Consider the following 19785-nt stretch of genomic DNA (forward strand, 5'->3'; position numbering starts at 1 on the left):
TGAAAAAATACACGATTATAATTTTGTGGAAGCCAACTAGCTTAGTTTATGTCTCGAGACTAAAAAATACTAAGTCTCCTCAATTTCCTCACATTTTCATCATTGTCCTACATCTCCTAATCATAAAATTCCCCGAATTAAACACCAAAATTGCTCCCTACAAACTCATTGCGATCTCTCATAAATTTTACATCCTTAACATTGTTGGTACGCTATATCTATCCAATACCCTAGTTCTCATTTCCTTAACAACCAGCCACCTAAAAGATGAAGATGGTTCTTTGAGTTACCACCCATCCAAGCTTCTCACTTTCCTAGACCAAAACACTCATTACAGCCGGTTGAATGGTACAACCAAAGCTATTTTTTCGTTCATTTGGAACTCCTAGTGTGGTGCACTTTACACTCGGTTATACAATTGCATTTACAAAAGTGTCGTATGGACTCGTATCATCACGTGCACCTAGCACCACATGTCATGTAAACTGCATCGAACCGATGATTGGATTAAAGCAGGGGTGAGCACGGATCGGATATCCGATCCGAATCTAGATTTCGGATCGGATATCCGTATCCGAAAATTGCCATATTTGATATCCGTATCCGATCCGAAAATTTTCGGATATCCGATATCCGGATATCTGAAAATTTCGGATCGAATAGCTCGGATATCCTATATCCGACCCATTTATTTATTTATTTATTTTGTTGAGGTAAACGCTAGGCCGTTAGCGTGAATCCGACCCATTTAACAATATTATACTCGCATTATATAAATAAAAATTTAATGGTATTTTTTTTAAAAAGGTGAATTAAATTGATTCTGCATCAATTCTCTAAAAAAAATTCATTGCAACTTTTCTTAAAAAAAAAATTCACTGCAACTAGAACAAGAAGAAAAAATCAAATAAACTAGAAATTCTAAAAATAAAACAAATAATTTTTACAAATTACAAAACAAAGAAATTAAACACAAACAAATCACAAAACAATTTTTTTTTTACACAAATCTAAATACAAAACAAAGAATTACATTGAAATTAATTTGAGAAGAGGCGTCGTCGTTGTGGGTTGGAAGCTCGAGGGAGCAATGACCCGAACGGTCGCGGCTGTTATTGCGATTGTTGAAGATGGTTGAAGGAGGGTGTTGCGTGGGTCGGCAGTAAAGCAGCCGTGAGGATCAGATTGAAGGAGAAATGGGAAGCTGGTGGTTGCTAAGATCGAAGGAGGAGGAGAAGATGAAAGAGAAGATCAGAAGAGATAGAGAGGAGTGGTGGGGTTGTAGTTCTTGATTCCTTGTTGAGATGAGTGAGATCTAAGAGGATGATGAAAAAGAAGAGAGTGGTGGTGAGGATGAAGTACAGAATGAGAGGAGAGGAGAGAGAGAGAGGGACGGGGGGATTCAAGGGTTTTGAGGGTTGGTAGGTTTGGGCCTTTGGGGTATGGGCCTTTTTAAGGTTTGTTGTTTTGAGTATTTTTCGGATATCAAATCGGATATCCGATCCGATATCCGACTTTTTTCGGATATCGGATATCCGAAATTCAAAATTTTGGTATCCGATATCCGAAATTTCCGGATCGGATATCCGATCCGAAAATGTTTTCGGATCGGTTATCCTAAATTTTCGGTTCGGATGCGGATCGGATTTTCGGATTTTCGGATTTTCAGATAGTTTTGCTCAGCCCTAATTAAAGAGCAATGCCGCGTTAATGATGGAATCTCTGTCTTGCTTAGAACTGCAGCCTAGCAAGAGCACAGTGTTGTAGTGGTTTTGAAGCAAAGGTGGAAAATTTTCAATTATATAAGTGAAAGAAATAGCTAAAAGATTATAGAGAAATGAGGTAATAATATTCTTGTAGACTGAAGAATCCTATCAATCATGAAGAAAAGTCTAATTGGAAAGAGGTTATGACAAGTGGGGTTTTTTTTAGAATGGTTTAATTAGTGAAAAAAAATAGTTAAAGGATTATAGAGACATGGGGTAATAATACTCATTTTCTATAATGATTTGTAGTTAATATTATAGAATTTTTTTTACGAAGCCGGTGATAACTCATCTTTTGACTTTAGAATCATAAGTTTGAACCCTACCAACTAAATTTGCTTAGAAGTGTCAATTGATCGTTGGTGTAATGATGATTGGGACTACACTTAATAAGGAAGATTGCGTGTTCAATCCTCTAACAACAATCTTACCTTTAAAAAAAAAATAGTGAAATCTTTTCCTTTCATAGTTGCATCATAACAACATGATATTACTATGTATATTTTTCCTATTGAAAAGATTCAAATTTAAAATATCTACTATTAGTCTCCATGTTTCCAATTGTTTGCTCCATTAATTTTTTTCGCAATTTCCAAAATAACATGTTTAACTATTGACGTCTTTAATTGTGTATTTGTATAAAGAATAAAAAGTTAATATTTTAAAAGTAAATATTTGACCAAATCTAACAAGATCTCTCATAAATTTTATTTTTTTCCTTAGGGCCTGTTCTCATACGATTATTTTCAGTTCAGTTCAGTTCAGTTCAGCTCTAATAAGTTCAGTTCAATTCAGTTCAGCTCTAATAAGTTCAGTTCAGTTCAGTCAATGAAAACAGGTCCTTAATATATATCAAAGGGAATTCACTACAAAAAGATGTCCACAATTCAATCCATTTCTAAATTAGAGACGGAGTTAAAGAAATCCATCTCTAAATTAATTTAGAATCGGAATTAAAGAAATCTGTCTCGAAATTAATTTAGAACCGGAATTAAAAAAATCCGTTTCTAAATTAGAGACGGAATTCAAAACCTCATCTCTAAATTTTAAACGGAATTGAAAATCCGTCTCTAAATTAGAAACGGAATTTTTCGTTGCTAAATTTAGAGACAGATTTTTTTTTCCAGTTGCTAAATTTTTATTTTCGTTGTTGATATGAGCGACGGATTTTTAATTCCGTCTCTAAACTATTTTCGAAACGAATTATGTAAAATGTTACTTTAGAGACGAATTATGTAAACTAAAATTCGTCTCTAAACTAGAGTCGATTTTCAAACCCGTTTCTAAACTAGAGACGAATTTGAAAATCCGTTTCTAAACCGTCTCTAATATTTCTTTCATGTGCGTAGAAGTAAATAAATAATATTTGGTAAAGTTGGTACGAGTTTCAGTATGTGACTTTGAGTTCACGGGATTCAAGGAACCTTACATGCAAAGCCGAGTCGGGTTGACACGAGTGAGGTCGAACCGAATAGCATCTACTTTTAGACACAAAATAATTTTTCCCGTTGCTAAATTTAGAGACATATATATATATATATATATATATTTTCCGTTGCTAATACCAGCGACAAATAAAAATAATCCGTTGCTAAAACTAGCGACCGAAATAAAAATTCGTTGCTAAGTTCAGTAACGGAAAACAAATACAACGTCGCTAGTCTCATTTAGCGACAACAGTTTTGCCAATGGAGTAATTCTGTTTCAAAATCTGTCGCTACCTATATTTAGCGACGGAAAAGTACAATCTAGCAACGGATCTGGTCTGTTGCTAAATGTCTGTTTTTTTTTGTAGTGATTCATGGTCAAAGTTGATGAACTTTGATTGCTGATAAGAAAATAGCAAAGAGACAAAAGAGTATGCACTTATTAAATCAAATGAATTGAGCCATACAATATTACAATAATGTATGGGTTATACATATAACGTTTGGCTAGTCCTTATTTAAATTTGGCGGACTATATAAGTATACAAAGAATGGATTACTCAGATAATATAACTACTAGCTCTCTATGCGCGTGTTGCATGCTCAAATTTCAAAATTTCACCACTTATGATCATGAATATACAATAAACTCATATTTAATTTAGAAAGTTAACGTAGTACATCTAAAAATATTAAGGTTAATTTAAAATAAATAATCTCGTTAACTATCAAACATATAAAAGCAAAGGAATCAAATTTTAATTATCACCTAAAGATAATTTGACATTTACAGAGCATTTTGAAAAAAAAAAAATAATAAAAAAATGAACAATATAGGAAAATGAAACAATTAAACAAAGAGATTGTTTTTCCAATCTTCATTGTTAATTATGCTTATCTTATTTTCTTAAATCAAATCATTTTCCTAAATTACTTTAGTAGAAATGAAAATTATTTCATTGAACAGGTTATTTTAGCCTTTTTAGGTACTTAGACAATTATTCTCACCAAGGGGTAAAAAAAATTTGTTGCTAGTTTTGCCTCATTTATGTTCCTTATTGGCTCCATAATTAAGTATACTTGAAAATTCAACCTTTTAACCTTTTAATTGAAACCATATATATTAGGGTTTTATAGTTTTAATTATTTTTTTTTTTTGGTGGAATATTTTTAATTATTATAAAACTAAATAAAAGTATTTGCAATTTGAACATTTTAGGAAGTTAATACCACCTTCCCTTCACTTATATAATAGAGGATTTATAATAGTAATTATGAATTATACTTAATAGTAATTGGTGTATAAGGGGCTACAAAGGTTTGACAGATGAACGAGATTTGATGTCAAGTCTTAATTACCAACCAAATTTGCAGGACTTTACAAGTGCTTCATAATACGTATGAAAATACGTAGTATTGAATTATGTGTTCCATGTTTGAATTGAAGAAATTTAAATTAGCCAAACCGACTTAAAACAAATATGTCTAAAATAAATATTTGCATGTATATTTTACATAATAAGCTAATTGTAAATGAGCTTCAACTTCACTTGACTTGTTTTGACTATTAGTATATTACAACCCAAACTTGAATCCAATGACTTATTAAAAAGAAGAATGAAACTTATTGTGTTTTTCTATCGATTAATCTAGTTAAGATTCAAAATACTACGTAGTTATATCTCATAAAACCATGTTTACCTTATTACATACTCCCTTTGTCCCTTATTTTTTGTTCCATTTGACTTATTGTAATACCTCGTATTTTTTATACGTATTTTAATTAAAATAAGTATTTTGAGGAGTATTTAATTAAATTGAAATGTTTTATTTAAAGTATTTTAATTATTTATTTTAATAAGTTTGGAAATATTTATAAAAGGAAAGTTTATTTAATTAATTATTTTAATGAAGTTGGGGTTTAATTTAGGAAAGTTTTATTTTAAGTAAAGTTTTATTAGGGAAGGGATTAGGAAAATTAAAAGAGGAAAATTTTGGGAGAAGGGTTTCTAGAGAAGGGGTATAAATATCCCACATATGAGGCAAATCAACTTTGCCCAGAGTGGAGAAAACCCAAGGTAAACTTCTTCCCTTTTCTCTCTATTTTTCTTTTCTTTTTCTTTCTCTTTTCCCCTTCCCCTTTTCGGGCTCCCCCTTACTGCCGGCCATCACCACCACCGGTGGGCCGCCGACACCAGCCACCAGCAGCAGCAGCCGGCGGCGGCCGGCAGTGGTGGCCGGCCAGCCATTGTTTTCGAACAAACAAAAATTTTAAAACTTTATTTCAAAAATCAATTTAATCCTAGATCTAAATATTAATTATGGGTTTTGTGATTTAATTTTTGATGTTTGATTATGAGTATTATGTTAATTAATTTTCAGATTATGTTTTTAATTAAAAAGCCCCAATTTTTGAAACCCTAGGTTCTTGATTTGTAAATTATTGAAGGGTTATGATGTATAATGGTTTAGACTTTTGATTAAAGTGTTTTAAGGCTAAATTACAGCAAGTTTTAATTAAAATATAGTGCTGGAATTTTTGGTAAAGCATTAAAAATCAAGTTTCTGTAAGGAATTTTAATTACCCATTAATTGGGATTAAAGTATGATGTTTTAAATATAATTTCAGCTTATTTTAAACAAATTATGAGGGGTTTTATAATAGTATATATTGCTGGAAATTTGTGTAGAGAGGATTTTAATACTCTTCTATGATTTTAAATTGTAGGAGACTTTGAAGTGAGTGATTTATATTAATTGTGGCGATATTAAGATCGTATTCAAGGTACGTTCGCGTACTTAGCATAAATTTTTATTGATGTAGTAGCATGCTAAATGTGTTTAATTGATTACAAGTAGAATCATGCTAGATTTGGAATGGAAATTATGAATTGGATGTTATTGGTGATGGGATTATGAAGCATGATTTGATTGTGATGGATTATTGGATGGAAAATTATAGTCTGGAATATTGTTTATGAACCACATATTTATTTGTGGCATGTTAGAGAGCATGTTTAATTAAACTAAATGTTTAATTTGGTTTAAGATATTAAAAAGGAATTTTATTATGGTTCATATAATTTTTATTAATGCTTTAAGCATGAGGAAGGAGCTATATAAGTGTCTATGTACATGAGAAATAAATTGTATGTTGGTGCCTTAGTGCACTTAAGGTGTTTTTAACACCGAGGGATACGATTTGTGGCGCTTTATGCGTTTAAGGTGTCAATGGCACCGAGGTAGAATTAAAAAGGGTTCAACATTAAATGTTATATGGTCACTAATTATTCAAGAATTAAATTGGTATATTTGATTGTTTGATTAATTATTGTTGATTGAATGATTATGGTTTGAGAGTCATCACCGAGTTTAATAATCTGTAAATAACGTAAAGTGAAAGAGATTACGCACCAGAACTCTTGGAACGTATATACCTTGAGTATGAACATATGGGGTTTTATATTTAACCATAACTTCTACTGGAGTACAGGACGCTGTACATTCCTTTTATTATTATTATGCGCAGGAATTCCGCCACTTACGAGTGGTTTTTGATGCTAGCACGGTTAGCTCCCATGTCAGTAACCTCAATTTTATTGGAGGAGGCTAGTGGGAAACCCGTTCGATGTGTAGTCAGCATTAAATAAATTATGTAGTGTCTAGTGAGAAATTTTATTGAATGTTGTATGCTTGAAAAACAGGTGCAATAAGGTAAGTTGTGTGTTGATAGGTAATTGTATGCTAGTGTGTTAATTACGCTTATGTACTTAGCTTTGCTGATTGTGTGTTTTGTGTGTTTGTTGGCTTTGTCGTTATCTTGGCCCTATGATGACCCATTTTTAATGGAGAGTAGTGGAAAATAGGTAGAGATAAGCTTTTTAGGTGATGAAGCATTTTCATGAATGAGCATGAGTGAAGAGCTAATCATGCTAGTTTCTATAAGTATATGATGTGTTTATTGTTTTAATTATTTATGACTTGATTATTATGTGTGACTAACGAAAAGAGTTTTGAGTTCAGTTTTAGTTTTAATAAGGGCCTATAATGGTTCCAAGTTGTAGGTTGATTTTATTTTACTTCGTTTGACTTTGGTTTGACTTTACTTTCGTTGATTGACATTTCAAGTTGACTTGTTTTGAATGGTTTTGAAATTAGTCTTCCGCTGTGTGTCTTTGATAGTTGCCTTAGCCGTTTTCACGGTGGCGGTAATGTCTTAGATATTCCTATTTAAAGTTTTAAACAGGGCAAAACAGGTATTTTAAAAGAAAGGAATTTCTAGGGTGTTACACTTATCACGGTCTCCAAGAAGCGTCTTTAAACCGAATGTATCTTTATTTTAATAAGCGTGAAAATTATAAAAACTAGATATTAATAAATATACAACGAGATGAATCCAATAAGACCCCATTTGACTATATAATCTCTTATAAATTAACGAGAATTAATGGTCAAAGTTATCAAAGTTTGACTCCAATATTACTATATTAGTAATGAAGCAAACAAATAGGGACATAGGGAGTAACTTATTACTTAATTTTACTAGAATTAGACTAGATTAGCTTGAAAAATTAAAAAATAATCAATTCTTATCTTGTTGAATGTGAACACGGTGTAATCTATTTTTTCCAATCGGCGTTTAAACTCCAACGGTCGGAATTCCAACCGACCAAAAATGACCTCTCCTTTACCCTTTGACCCTCAAAATGGCAGTATCTTATTTTCTAATTTTTCCTTTAATTAATTATCCGTCTTTTATTAATCAATTCTTATTCCGGCCATTTTGAGGGTGAAAGGGTAAAGGAGAGGTCGTTTTTGGCCGGTTGGAATTCCGATCGTTGGGGTTCAAACGCCGATTTTCGGTGGTTGGGTTAGGTGGGTTTTCGGTGGCTAGGGTGTTTCAATTTGGCTCCGGTAGGTTTTTTTCGGTGGCTGAGGGTGTCGACGATGGGGCTAGGTAAGGGTTTAGGTTTTTTTTTTTAATTTTTTTTAAACCAATCGATGAGTGACACGTGTTCTTGATGGGTCCCACTAACGGATTCTTGTGATGGTGGTGAAATCAATTTTTTTTTGGTTTTTTGTGATGTTATGATAAAATTTTGAGAATTTTTGGTGTTATAATTTATTTTTTGTGAAATTTGTAGAGTTATTTTCTAATTTTTCCTTAATTAAATGTAAATAATTAATTAGAATAAAGTGAAAAATAAAGAAAATAATAATCCGTAACTTATTATCTTTCTAATGTCAAAGGATACAAAATTATTAATGGTTAATAACCAAAAGCGGTTATTCGGTTAATGGTATCCTTATCCGGCTATTCATATCTTATCGGAGTTAAGGAATGTGGGCGGTACGGGCTAATTGGGTAAAGTCGGACATTAGCAAATATTCTCATAACAAACATTAACACATTACACGCACCTTCTCTAATTCTCTTTTGTTCTGAGTCTTTCTTTCATTTCAGCAATCAACATTGAACATTCCACCCCACCTGCTTTTCCTCTTCACTTTACTCTCTTTCTCTCTCCTCTCTTTAATCACTCAATTCCTTTTCTTAATTACAAACTTTGCTTTTTATTCTCTCCCCTTTTTTCTTCTTTCTACACTTGATTCTCCTATTTTCCCCATATCACAAAAAATCATAAATTTAATAAACAAAAAAAACCCAATTGAATTTAAATTTAATTAAACCAAAAAAAATGGAAAAGTACGAGGTAATGCAGCAATTGGGTGCTGGGAATTTTGGAGTTGCTAGATTAATGCGTCATAAAGAAACTAAAGAACTTGTTGCCATGAAATTCATCGAGCGTGGACAAAAGGTTTTTTTTTTACTTTTTTTTTTTTTTTTGGTGAATTTTTTGAATTTTAATTCTGGGTTTAATTCAGAAAAGAAATCATGAAAGTACCCAGTTGGTAATTTATTAAAATTTTGCATTTTTGATTATTTTTTTGCAGATTGATGAGAGTGTGGCAAGAGAAATCATCAACCACAGGTCGCTTCGTCACCCTAACATTATTCAATTTAAGGAGGTAATTTTGGGGTTTAATTGTTCTATATTATTGTTATAAAGAGGCAGTGGTGTAGACGGGATTTGATCCGAGATCTTATTTATCAAATTATTGTAACTACTAACTAGTATGGAGTAGTGATGATGATATAGAGGATAAAAGTTAGTAATTTGAATGTAAATTTTAATAATTTTTAGGTTGTTTTGACACCAACTCATCTGGGAATTGTGATGGAATATGCCGCTGGCGGTGAGCTTTTTGATCGGATTTGCACTGCCGGTCGTTTTAGCGAGGATGAGGTATATATCAAATGTTTTTTTCATTTACTTTTTGATTTAGGTTCATGCCTTTTCTATTTTTAATTTTTAAAATTTTTGGGTTTGTTTAAATTGTATATTAAGTTGATTTGTAGTGAGTAGTTTATGTTACAATTAACTAATTACTAGGGGTTTTAATGTACTTATTTGCATTTGCGTTCTTGTTTGGGATTATTGTAACAACTGATATTCAATAGCATGTTGTCTAATAAAAAAAATAAAATAAAAAATAAAAAAATCACTGTATTTTTAGTAATCATTCCCACCCTAAGTTTAATCCATGAAAAAGTTACGCTTTGTTCGCTCTTAGTGTTTCGGTCTCCTAGGACTTTTACATCTACCTTGAGTAGGGCTTTGACACCTTAAATTCTCCTAATCTAAGTAATCAAACAATAATTCCAATTTAATCCTATTGCTTCTAACACTATAAAATTCACAAAGAATATATACATAGTATATTTTTTTTAATCAAAAGGTTATACATCATTTATTTATGTAGTAAATGACAACACCTGCAATTAATATGAAAGCATAATATCGAACATGCCCAACTTACAACTTGCATTTTGGGAATCGATAGAAGGCTAACACGTAAGTATTCAATATGCCAAGTAATACAACATAAAAACTCTTGCCTATGTGCAAATAAATTAAATCCAAGACCCAAGTGTGTCAAATTTTAAAGTGATAGCTTCTTCATTGGGTGTCTTTGATTCTACATCATCTCCTCCCTCTTCAAAATAATTTGTCGAACATTACATTAAAGGTAAGTTCTTGACATTAAAGTTAACGCTCATGCCTTCAACATCACTAGGTAGCTCAATCTTGTATGCACTATCTCCATATCTCCAATGACTATCAGCTTGACGTTAAGTTCTTTCTCTACCAGGGGAAATGTTCCTTCCTCAAATGTATTGAAACCAAATCTCTAGCTTGAGAGAATGTCTCTTAATAGCTCAAGTTTGAAGTTTGATATTGCTTATTATCTTCCGAGCTTTCACTTTCGCACAAGTTTTTTTAGAAGATTCAAGTTTCTTCTTTGATGCTATATGTTCAATCTCACTTTTTAAAAGGAGTCGATTTCACTGGAAGAAATGGATTAATGCCATACACCACCTCAAAATGAAGAATGATATGTAATAGTAGAGTGAAATCTCTTGTAAGCAAACTCATCTTTTTGCTGATTAGTGACCTTGGACCTAGATGGTGGGAAGTTCTAAACAATTTAGTACCTACAAACTTCCATAAAAATGTGACTAAGAAACTTATTGTTACAATCAGAGAGAGTACTTCTATGAATGACATGTAACTTCACTATCTAATTGCAGTAGAGATCAATAACATAAGAAGCATATCTGTTTTATGGCAAATAAAATGTGCCATCTTAAAGAATTAACAACAACCATAAGGATACCCTTACCACATTGAGTTCCTAGGAAGTCTAATTTTAAAATCCATACTCACACTTTCCTAGGAACTAGAAGTGGAGTGTAAGGGCCCTTAGAAGTACTCTTCGCTCCAAAATTACTCGCCAATACACTACCATGCACCTCTTAAAGAAGTAATTCTTGTACCCTATAATGAGGAATGCACAACCTATTACCCTTAAACAAAAAACCATCTTGCACAATATATGATTGAGTAGGGTTTTCAAGTTAATGCGAATTCAGGATCAATTGTATATTGTGACTTCAAAGTAAATGAATCATTCGTGAAGGAGCATCAAAACCAACATTCCTCTTCCATTCCTTATATCTAAAACTGAAGGTAAATAATTGTAAGAACTCCACGAGCTTTAGCATTAGGACACTCCCTTGTTTTATGTCGTGACTCTCAAAGCATATCTGTTTTTGCTGCTACTTTTCTCTAATGATCACCTTCTTGTTTTTATAGTCTTCTTAGGATCATTGTTGTATCCACTTGTAAAAGACTTGTGGTTACTTGACGCTGGACTAGATTTGACAATCGTGAGATCCACTTTTGTAGTTGGTTGCATTACTTTTATAACTACTAGAGGGTGTTCTTGAGATCAACTTTGACGGAGATCTTTTTCTACAACCCTTTTAATTAGCCCACAATCTTAAAGTCCCACTTTCTTGAATATCACACTATATAAATTATTTTGTGTATTCATCTTCCTGCATAAGAGGGTTAGTTTAATGTATAGTTCCTGCTCATATTCTTGGGATTGTTTTTTCTTTGAATTTTTCCCATGTATAGATCTTCTCTTTCCCACTTCTTTGAGGTTTCATGTTATCTAACCATATAGAAGCATATCTAGTCATTTTTAGAATAGCAATCTTGTATTTATTTTGCTCATCAAATTCTTTGTTATTTAATACCCTTTTCATTCCACTAACTCATTCAAGATAAATGTTAGAATAACTATCACCATTAACGACAAATTTTGGCTAGTACCGTTAGTTTAGTTTAAAACCGCTATTTTTCGATTAAAGGTTATAAAGTTATTTGACTATTTTATCAAATCATCTTGATAATTACGATTTCCTCTTATTAAGTATGTTTAGGTCAAACTTCAGTTCTAAATATTCCATTAGGGTTTTGACTCCATACTCGTAATCTAAGCAATCAGGCTATAATCCTAATTCAATCCTGAATTAAAATTAGAGGCTTCAATGTTACTTCTAACCCTCGATTAAAATTCACTAAGATGTTTTTAAATAAATTTTTTTATATTTTTTATATCAACTCTCTAATCCTAAATTGTGGATAGAAATATTTTATTTATACAAATAGTTAATGATAAACTTGTTATGAATAGGAATATCTGATAATCTCTTTTGGACTTATAACAAGCCCTATTTACACCCTACACAATGTAAAACTCCCACTTTAAGGGTAATGGTAAAACTACGAGTTTATTAACTGATACAACAAGTTAAAATTGATAACGAAAAAAGCAAAATTGTGTAATTCTTGCTTAGATGCATACAAATTTAAGCGAAGGGTGTCTACGAAAAGTGATAGCTTCTTCAAAGTGTGCCTTTGATTCTACATCATATTATGTACTTGTTGTCGTTAGGCTACGTTTAGCATTCTCTTATAGTTAATGAGATTTGTGTTTGAATTTCTTTCCAGGCAAGATATTTCTTCCAGCAACTGATCTCAGGTGTTAGCTTCTGCCATTCCATGGTACAGTACCATATCCTTGCTATCTTAGTTTTTGATGTATTTTTATTATTAATTTTATGTCAGAGCTTAGCTGACATGCTTTTTTATTTTTTATTTTTTTTTTGTTGCAGCAAATTTGTCATCGAGATTTGAAACTGGAGAACACTTTATTAGATGGAAATCCAGCTCCCCGCCTAAAGATATGTGACTTTGGTTATTCCAAGGTTCGAATGAATTTTACCATATTTATATTTTCCGTGAAGTCATGACATGTGTATTTTTGATGGCTTCGCATGTTTATTTGACTTTTTAAGTTTATAATTTAAGTACTTTAATAATTAGTCAGTTTACTGATGTGTTTATTGTTGTAAATGCAACTTGCAGTCATCTCTTCTGCATTCAAGGCCTAAATCCACTGTAGGTACTCCAGCATACATAGCACCTGAAGTACTTTCGAGGCAAGAATATGATGGCAAGGTGAGTCTCCGTGGTTGCCTGGTTGGGAAATACTGTGTCTGATAATTTCATATGATATAGAAATGTAGTGTGTTTTTGGTGTCAGATCTCTTGGTCAGCTTAACTGGTTGACCCATGATTAAGATAAAAGATGTGATAATTTGTGTTTCCTCCAATTCTGTATAATAGGTCACATTTGACTTTTTGGTTAGATTTGTTGCTTAAAAACATTATGTTGATTGCATCCTAAACATTCTTAGCACTTTACCAATGTGTTCGTTCCTTAAATCTTTTTACCTTTTTATTTGCAAACTTCATTTACTACTTTATCCAACATTATTTACGCTTTTCTACCTTTGTCTTATAATGTACCTACCTACCTTTATACACTCCCTCTCTTACTTCATCCATTTTATTTCTTATACCCACTCATCACATCAACACCCTCGCTTATTGCCTAAAAATCCGTGAGAATAGTGAATGTCAAGAATGGATAGGAATGGAGGTATTAATTGTTTATTCATTTTATTATTTGAACCTCTGTACATGTTATTATAGAGTTTTTGACTATTTACGTTCATGGCCATTATTGCAAATAACTGTCAGTTGTAGCAACATTTTTTTTTTTTATATGGTCATTTTATTCCTCGATAAAACCATCGGAAACACAATGTTTTCAGGAAGCTTAAAACAACAGCCTCAATTTGACATTTCACACTAGAATTTGCCATTTAGATATTTAAAAAAAAATGTCTATCAATAAAACATGTAATAATTATAAGACACCAAGTAATATAAAAAAGCCTACAAAGGTACTTTTTCACTCCAACTAAGAAATTATAGCCATAGTTAGCAAGCTTTGACTACCCAAGTCAAATGTAATTTATTATTTGAGATGAATTTAGTCCTTTTTTCTGGGGCTGTCTATGGTTCACATATTGGACTGTGCAGAAGTAACAGGGTGCTCTTCAAATAAAACTCTAGGCAAGATTCAGGCAATTTTCATGTCTTTTCTCAGTAGTCTCATCATCAAGAAGTGATTTATTTTACGCTTGATAATGGTCGAGATCTCTGTATTACTTGTATAGTTTTGTAATTTTTTTTGTTAGGCCTGCTTTATTATATGGTACAAAATGTTGGGTATGAAGCATTGTCATGCTCATAAGATGATATGGTAGAGATGTGGCGGAGATGTGTACACTGCATTGGATGTATAGTTATACAAGAAAAGATCAATTGAGGGATGAGATAATTTGGAAGAGGATAGGGGTTACATATATTGAGAATAAGATGAGGGAGAACCACCTAAGGTGATTTGGCCATGTAAGATGGAGATTGAGTGAGGCTCTTTGGTTAGGAGGCCTGAAAAGTGGCAAATGGATGGGATTGCGAGGGGTTGGGAATGACCTAAGAAAACTTGGAGGAGGGTGGTAGAGAGTGATATGAGTGTTTTGGGGATAGAGGAAAATATGTTGTTGGATAGGGCAGGGTGGAGGGAAAATACCTACATGAGGACCTGCATGAATTTAAGTATATATAACTTCTTCTTCTCCTTTTTTTTTTTTTTTTTTTTTTTTTTTTTTTTTTTGTTGTTGTGTGTGTGTGTGTGCCTAAACTCATTGTGTTTTGCAAACTCTATTTACTTCATTTTTTAAGGTTTTTTTAAAAACCTTTTTTTGGGGTTTTTACTCGCCGCTTTTGCTCCCTTGTAATCTCCCCTTAGCCCCCCTTTATTAAACTCCCAAATCTTATTTTTATATCCTCCTTTTGGGTTTTCAGCTTTTCACATTACACTGCCCCTATATTTTTTGCTCATTATGTTCTTTCTCATTTTTCATCCACTATCATTGCATCACTTTTTCAAAAATTTTGGGCAGTTTCTCATGACAATTCATGTTAGCTGACCCCAAATCATTTTAGGACTAAGTCTTTGTCGTTATTGTTGTTGTAGCCTCAACCGACATGTTTTTCTGGTGGGTAATGATTAAAAAAAAAACTCTCTGTAGTCTGTACCCATTCTTTTTAATTAACATTATCTTTGCTGAAAATTTAAATGTAACTCTGTACTTGATCAGCCTATATTTCAAACTTTCTGACGCTAGTGTTCATGTTCAGTTAGCTGATGTGTGGTCGTGTGGAGTGACCCTATATGTAATGCTGGTTGGAGCATATCCCTTTGAAGACCCTCAGGATCCAAAGAACTTCAGGAAGACAATTACAGTAATCTCTCTTTTTCACTTCTCATAATGAGTTTGTAGAGGTTTTAATTGTATTTTTTAATTCAGTTTTTAACTGTTTTATTGATGATATGTTCTGCAGAGGATTATGGCTGTTCAATACAAAATTCCAGAATATGTTCACATATCACAAGACTGCAAGCATTTGCTTTCTCGAATTTTTACTACCAATCCAACCAGGGTATGTATGTTGCTGAAGTTTCCTCTATGTGTCTGTTCTTTGGTTGACAATGTTTCTTTTCTGGCTGCCATTAGCTGCTGAAATATATAAAGTGGTCTAAATATTGTTGCATTTAATTTTTATCTTTTATGTTATAAATCATGGTTGGTAGAACCCTAATGTTAATCTACATTGTCTAAGAATTACCTGATTTGTTCTTTACCAGTCTCCAAGACTCCATTCTCCATTACCTCTTTTTTTGGCTCATAAGTTGACTTTGGCAAATGGCATGTTGTGCTGTATCTTTTTTATAAATACTATAGCCTTTTATTGCCACCCTTTTTTCACCTTAAATTCCAAAATAAAGATACAAACTTTAGAAAAAATCAAAAAAATTGGTGGGGTTGAGGTCATTCTCAATGACGAATGGTATCATAAAAAAGGTTTCGGGTTATCAAGCTCAATTCACACTAAAAATAAGGTCAAATTGCTTTGACTAGGTCTACAAGGTACCAAGTTCAACTCACAACTGTATCTCTTCGCTTTAAAAAAAGTTTCAAATCATTACTAAATATAAATTCAGATGAGGATTATTTGGTTTTGAAAATAAAGCCTTGGAATTCTCATCCATTCTGCATGGAGTGAGTTGATCAGCATACAGTGTAACCTTTGCCTGCTCATCTTTATTTTTTCTCAACTTCTTCTCAGCCATAAGCTTCCCTCGCCCCCCCCCCCCCCCCCCCCCCTCTCTCTCTCAGCCATTGTCTATGTAACGTGTCAAATTAGTTAATGGTCTATTCTCTGCAAACAACACAATTTTACCCATTGTTATGAGGAGTTGTTGACTTGCTGGTATATGTTATGGTACTTGGTATCCTAGTTTTTCAGGATCTTTTCTGGTGTTTATGGAATAGTGTATAGAACTAATTGCTTCCTAAAGTGTTTTGCATTGAGCTTTATACATGGTTTTTTTCTACATATATCGTCCTGCAAATGTTAGATTAAGACGCTGAATTTATATACTATTTTGATGGCTAAATATTCCCATTTTAAATGTCTTTGAAGACAAAAGATTGGTGTACCTTGAGTAGATAAGAAAATTTGCGAATTTGAACTGCATTTATATTGATCTAATCTATGTACATGAATCCAATATTATAGATGGTTATTTGTCCAAATTATTGCAAATATGGGGTTATATAGACTAAAATTATTCTGTGTTATTAACATTCCCATGTTTCTGCAGAGAATTACCCTTAAGGAAATCAGAAGCCATCCATGGTTCCTAAAGAATCTTCCTAAGGAACTAACTCCACAAGCTCAAGCCGTCTACTACCAAAAAGATAACCCAAGCTTTGCTACACTGCAAAGCGTGGAAGAGATCATGAAAATTGTGGGGGAGGCAAGGAAACCTGCTCCTGCAGCAAGGCCTGTCCCAGGATGGGAGGATGAGAATGAAGACGATAATGATGAAGATGCAGAAGAAGTAGAAGAAGAGGATGAAGAGGACGAGTATGATAAAACCGTGAAACAAGTACATGCAAGTGGAGAGTTTGCTCTTAGTTAAGTTGGTGTTGTTGCCATTGTAGTCAATATGTTGCATAAATTTTATGGTTATCAAAGTGTGCATAGGTGTGGGCGTGTGGCATAATTAGTGCTCCCAAAATTTGAAAAAATTTAAGATGTTTGAGGCTGTAAGCCTGTGACTTGGTACTGTTAGTTTGTATAAAGGTAGGAGCACTAGAAAATGTCACCTGTTTTTTTTTTTACCCCTTATTATGATTGATGGATACTTGAAGTATGAAGTGTATCATATGCTTGATGTGGTCATGTTGACACTGTCAAATTGAAGTGTTACAAACTACAGTTTGTAGTAAATTAGTTATACTATGGGTTTTTTTGGTATATTATTGTGAATGGACTGTCTATCTTGCTTAGTATAGTGGTTATGAAAGCAAAGAACAAGAAGAAATAGAGGGAATGCTATTTATTCAGTACTTGTATATTTCTCTTATTGAAAACCTTTGAAAAGGTCTAGAATTATACTTTGTTCTCTTACCTTTAAAAATAATATCCAATTAAAATTTAAATTAAGTAAAAATAAGTTTAGTAAAAAAAAAAATTAATTAGTAAAAAAAATATCATGAAAAAAAAGAAAAATAATATAGAATTTTTCAGCTCTTTAAAATTAGTTTATATTCAATAAAATAATAATAGCTCAACAAAATAATTTCAATTCAACAATAATATGCCGAGCAAAGTACCACTTTGTTCATGTTTAAGTCCATTTAACTTAATCAAGTCTGAGCATGATCTCGAGCTTTCATGCGAGCTCAAAAATTTGTTCAAGCTCAGTTCATTTAGTACACTATAGTATTCTCAATCAGTTTGTGAACGGTTGATTTTATTAAACGAGTTGATAAGCGAGAGTTTTTTATGAACGAGTTTAATTATAAATGAGCTTCTCTAATAAATGAGTTTTGCACTTTTGACATTTGAATATCTCAAAATAGCATAATAATTACTCAATGGTATATAAGTCAATAATTTATATAAAGTTAAAGAACAATTTATATCAAAGTTATATTTCACATAAAAGCACTTTGCGTCTTCGAGATATCACATCCTATCAACTCTCATGAACATAAATAAATGAGAAATTCATGAGCAATAATAAACGAGTAGCTGATGAATATATATAAACGAGTTGTTCATGAACTTATTTGAAACAACTTATCTATGTTCGTGTACAAGCTCATTTACAAACATGAATGAGCTTCAATCGAGCTTGAACTCAAGTAGTTTATTGATAGCTCGATTTGTTTACATCCCTAAGAGCAGGGCCTTAAATAACATATATGTGAACTAACTAATTAAGATTACATGCTAATTGAACAAATAATTTGAAGCATGCAATTTACGAATTATACATAATTATTTGGTCCCGTTCACATTATTTAATCTAGTCTGATCTTTTTTTATTTTTTTTTTTATTTTTTTTATTTTTTTATTTTTTTTTTTACCAAATCTGATTTTCAAATTGACATTATTTGTATCCTAATTCATAAAACAAAAACATATCAAATGGAATATTACAAGATTTGATATGATCTTATCTAATTTAATCTAATCTGCTTATATTTGTAATAAGCTTATACCAAGTTGAATTAAAAAGTTGAACGGAGGCTACGTTTATTTCGCCTTAGTTTTGCTTATCCGAATTGTTAAACTTATTTTTTAAAATCTGATTTAAACATATATATTTTCATATTTGATCTAATTTTCTGATTTGCTTAAATTTTGACCTTATATAAAAAGGAAAATTTGTCAAAAATAATACAAAATTTGAGTGGTCCACTAAAAATAAGTCAAACTTTTTATTATTTCTAAATAATATAAACTTTGTGGGTGTTCGCTTTAAACAAGTTGTTTAACCTGCAACTTGAATGACCGGTTTAATTTTCTTTTTAAAATAACTTCCTTTGATAATGTAATTAACTCTTAATAATAACTTTAATGATTGTTAATTAACAATTAAAATATTTTTATCTTTCAAAAGAAAAAAATAATTAAAATATTTATAAAAATTTTCTTTAAAAATAAAATATTAAAAAAAAAATCATCCCCACCACTCCACCATCGGTGCAAACTCCCTCCCAACCCTCGGCGCCGGCTGCGCCCAGATCCCAGTCATCCCACTCCCCGGTGCCGGCGCCGACCTCCCTTCCCCCACACGTCACCCCATCCCTCTTCCCGGCATTGGCTGAATCACCGAATTCCCTTTCCTTGCAAACCACCAAACTCCCTCTTCTCCGCAAACCATCGAACTCCTTCTTCCCCGCGAAACCACCGAACTCCCTCCCAACCCTACTCCTAACGGCGCCCATCCCCTCTCTCGCTGGACTGACGCCCTTCCCCCTACCCCTGTTGTCGGTCGTCGCTCCTCCCTTTCCTCCCCAAAACAACTTTTCCAAAACCCTTCTCTTCCCACGAAACTCCCTCCCTCACCTCCGAAAACCCAACCGCCCTTCCCTCCACCCTCGAATACCCTACCCGCTAAGTTTTTAGGGGTAAGAAGAGGGCGATTAATTGGGGTTTGATGGTAGGAGAGGGTGTATATAGCGGTTTTCAAGGGGTTGCGGGAGTCGGGTGGGTAATGGAAAGGGCGGGATGATGGGGTCGGCTTTTTCGGCGCGAGGAGGAGACTGTGGCGCCGGGCAGGTGGTCGCTAGAGGGCTGGGATGAGGTGCTGGCAATCTTAGCACGGAGGGGAAGGGGTGG

At 32.9% G+C, this 19785-nt stretch overlaps 1 protein-coding gene across 1 annotated transcript; it reads left to right on the top strand.

Moving 5' to 3' along the window:
• The first annotated feature begins 8591 nt into the window (after positions 1–8591).
• On the top strand, positions 8592–17409 carry LOC145574626 (serine/threonine-protein kinase SAPK7-like). Its single transcript, XM_081632457.1, has 9 exons — positions 8592–9012; positions 9149–9223; positions 9400–9501; positions 12619–12672; positions 12783–12875; positions 13036–13128; positions 15223–15327; positions 15427–15525; positions 16751–17409. Exons 1-9 carry the CDS (start codon positions 8893–8895, stop codon positions 17069–17071), a joined length of 1062 nt encoding a protein of 353 aa, XP_081488583.1. The 5' UTR covers positions 8592–8892; the 3' UTR covers positions 17072–17409.
• Positions 17410–19785: the final 2376 nt, after the last annotated feature.

Source organism: Chenopodium album, chromosome 13 (assembly GCF_948465745.1).
Source record: "Chenopodium album chromosome 13, dcCheAlbu1.1, whole genome shotgun sequence".
Taxonomy (NCBI): domain Eukaryota; kingdom Viridiplantae; phylum Streptophyta; class Magnoliopsida; order Caryophyllales; family Amaranthaceae; genus Chenopodium; species Chenopodium album.

Coding starts and splice junctions, on each gene's coding strand:
- LOC145574626 (XM_081632457.1), top strand. CDS start 8,893: ATGGAAAAGTACGAGGTAATGCAGCAATTGGGTGCTGGGAATTTTGGA. Junction 9,224..9,399: donor ACATTATTCAATTTAAGGAG/GTAATTTTGGGG, acceptor AATAATTTTTAG/GTTGTTTTGACACCAACTCA. Junction 12,876..13,035: donor GTGACTTTGGTTATTCCAAG/GTTCGAATGAAT, acceptor TGCAACTTGCAG/TCATCTCTTCTGCATTCAAG.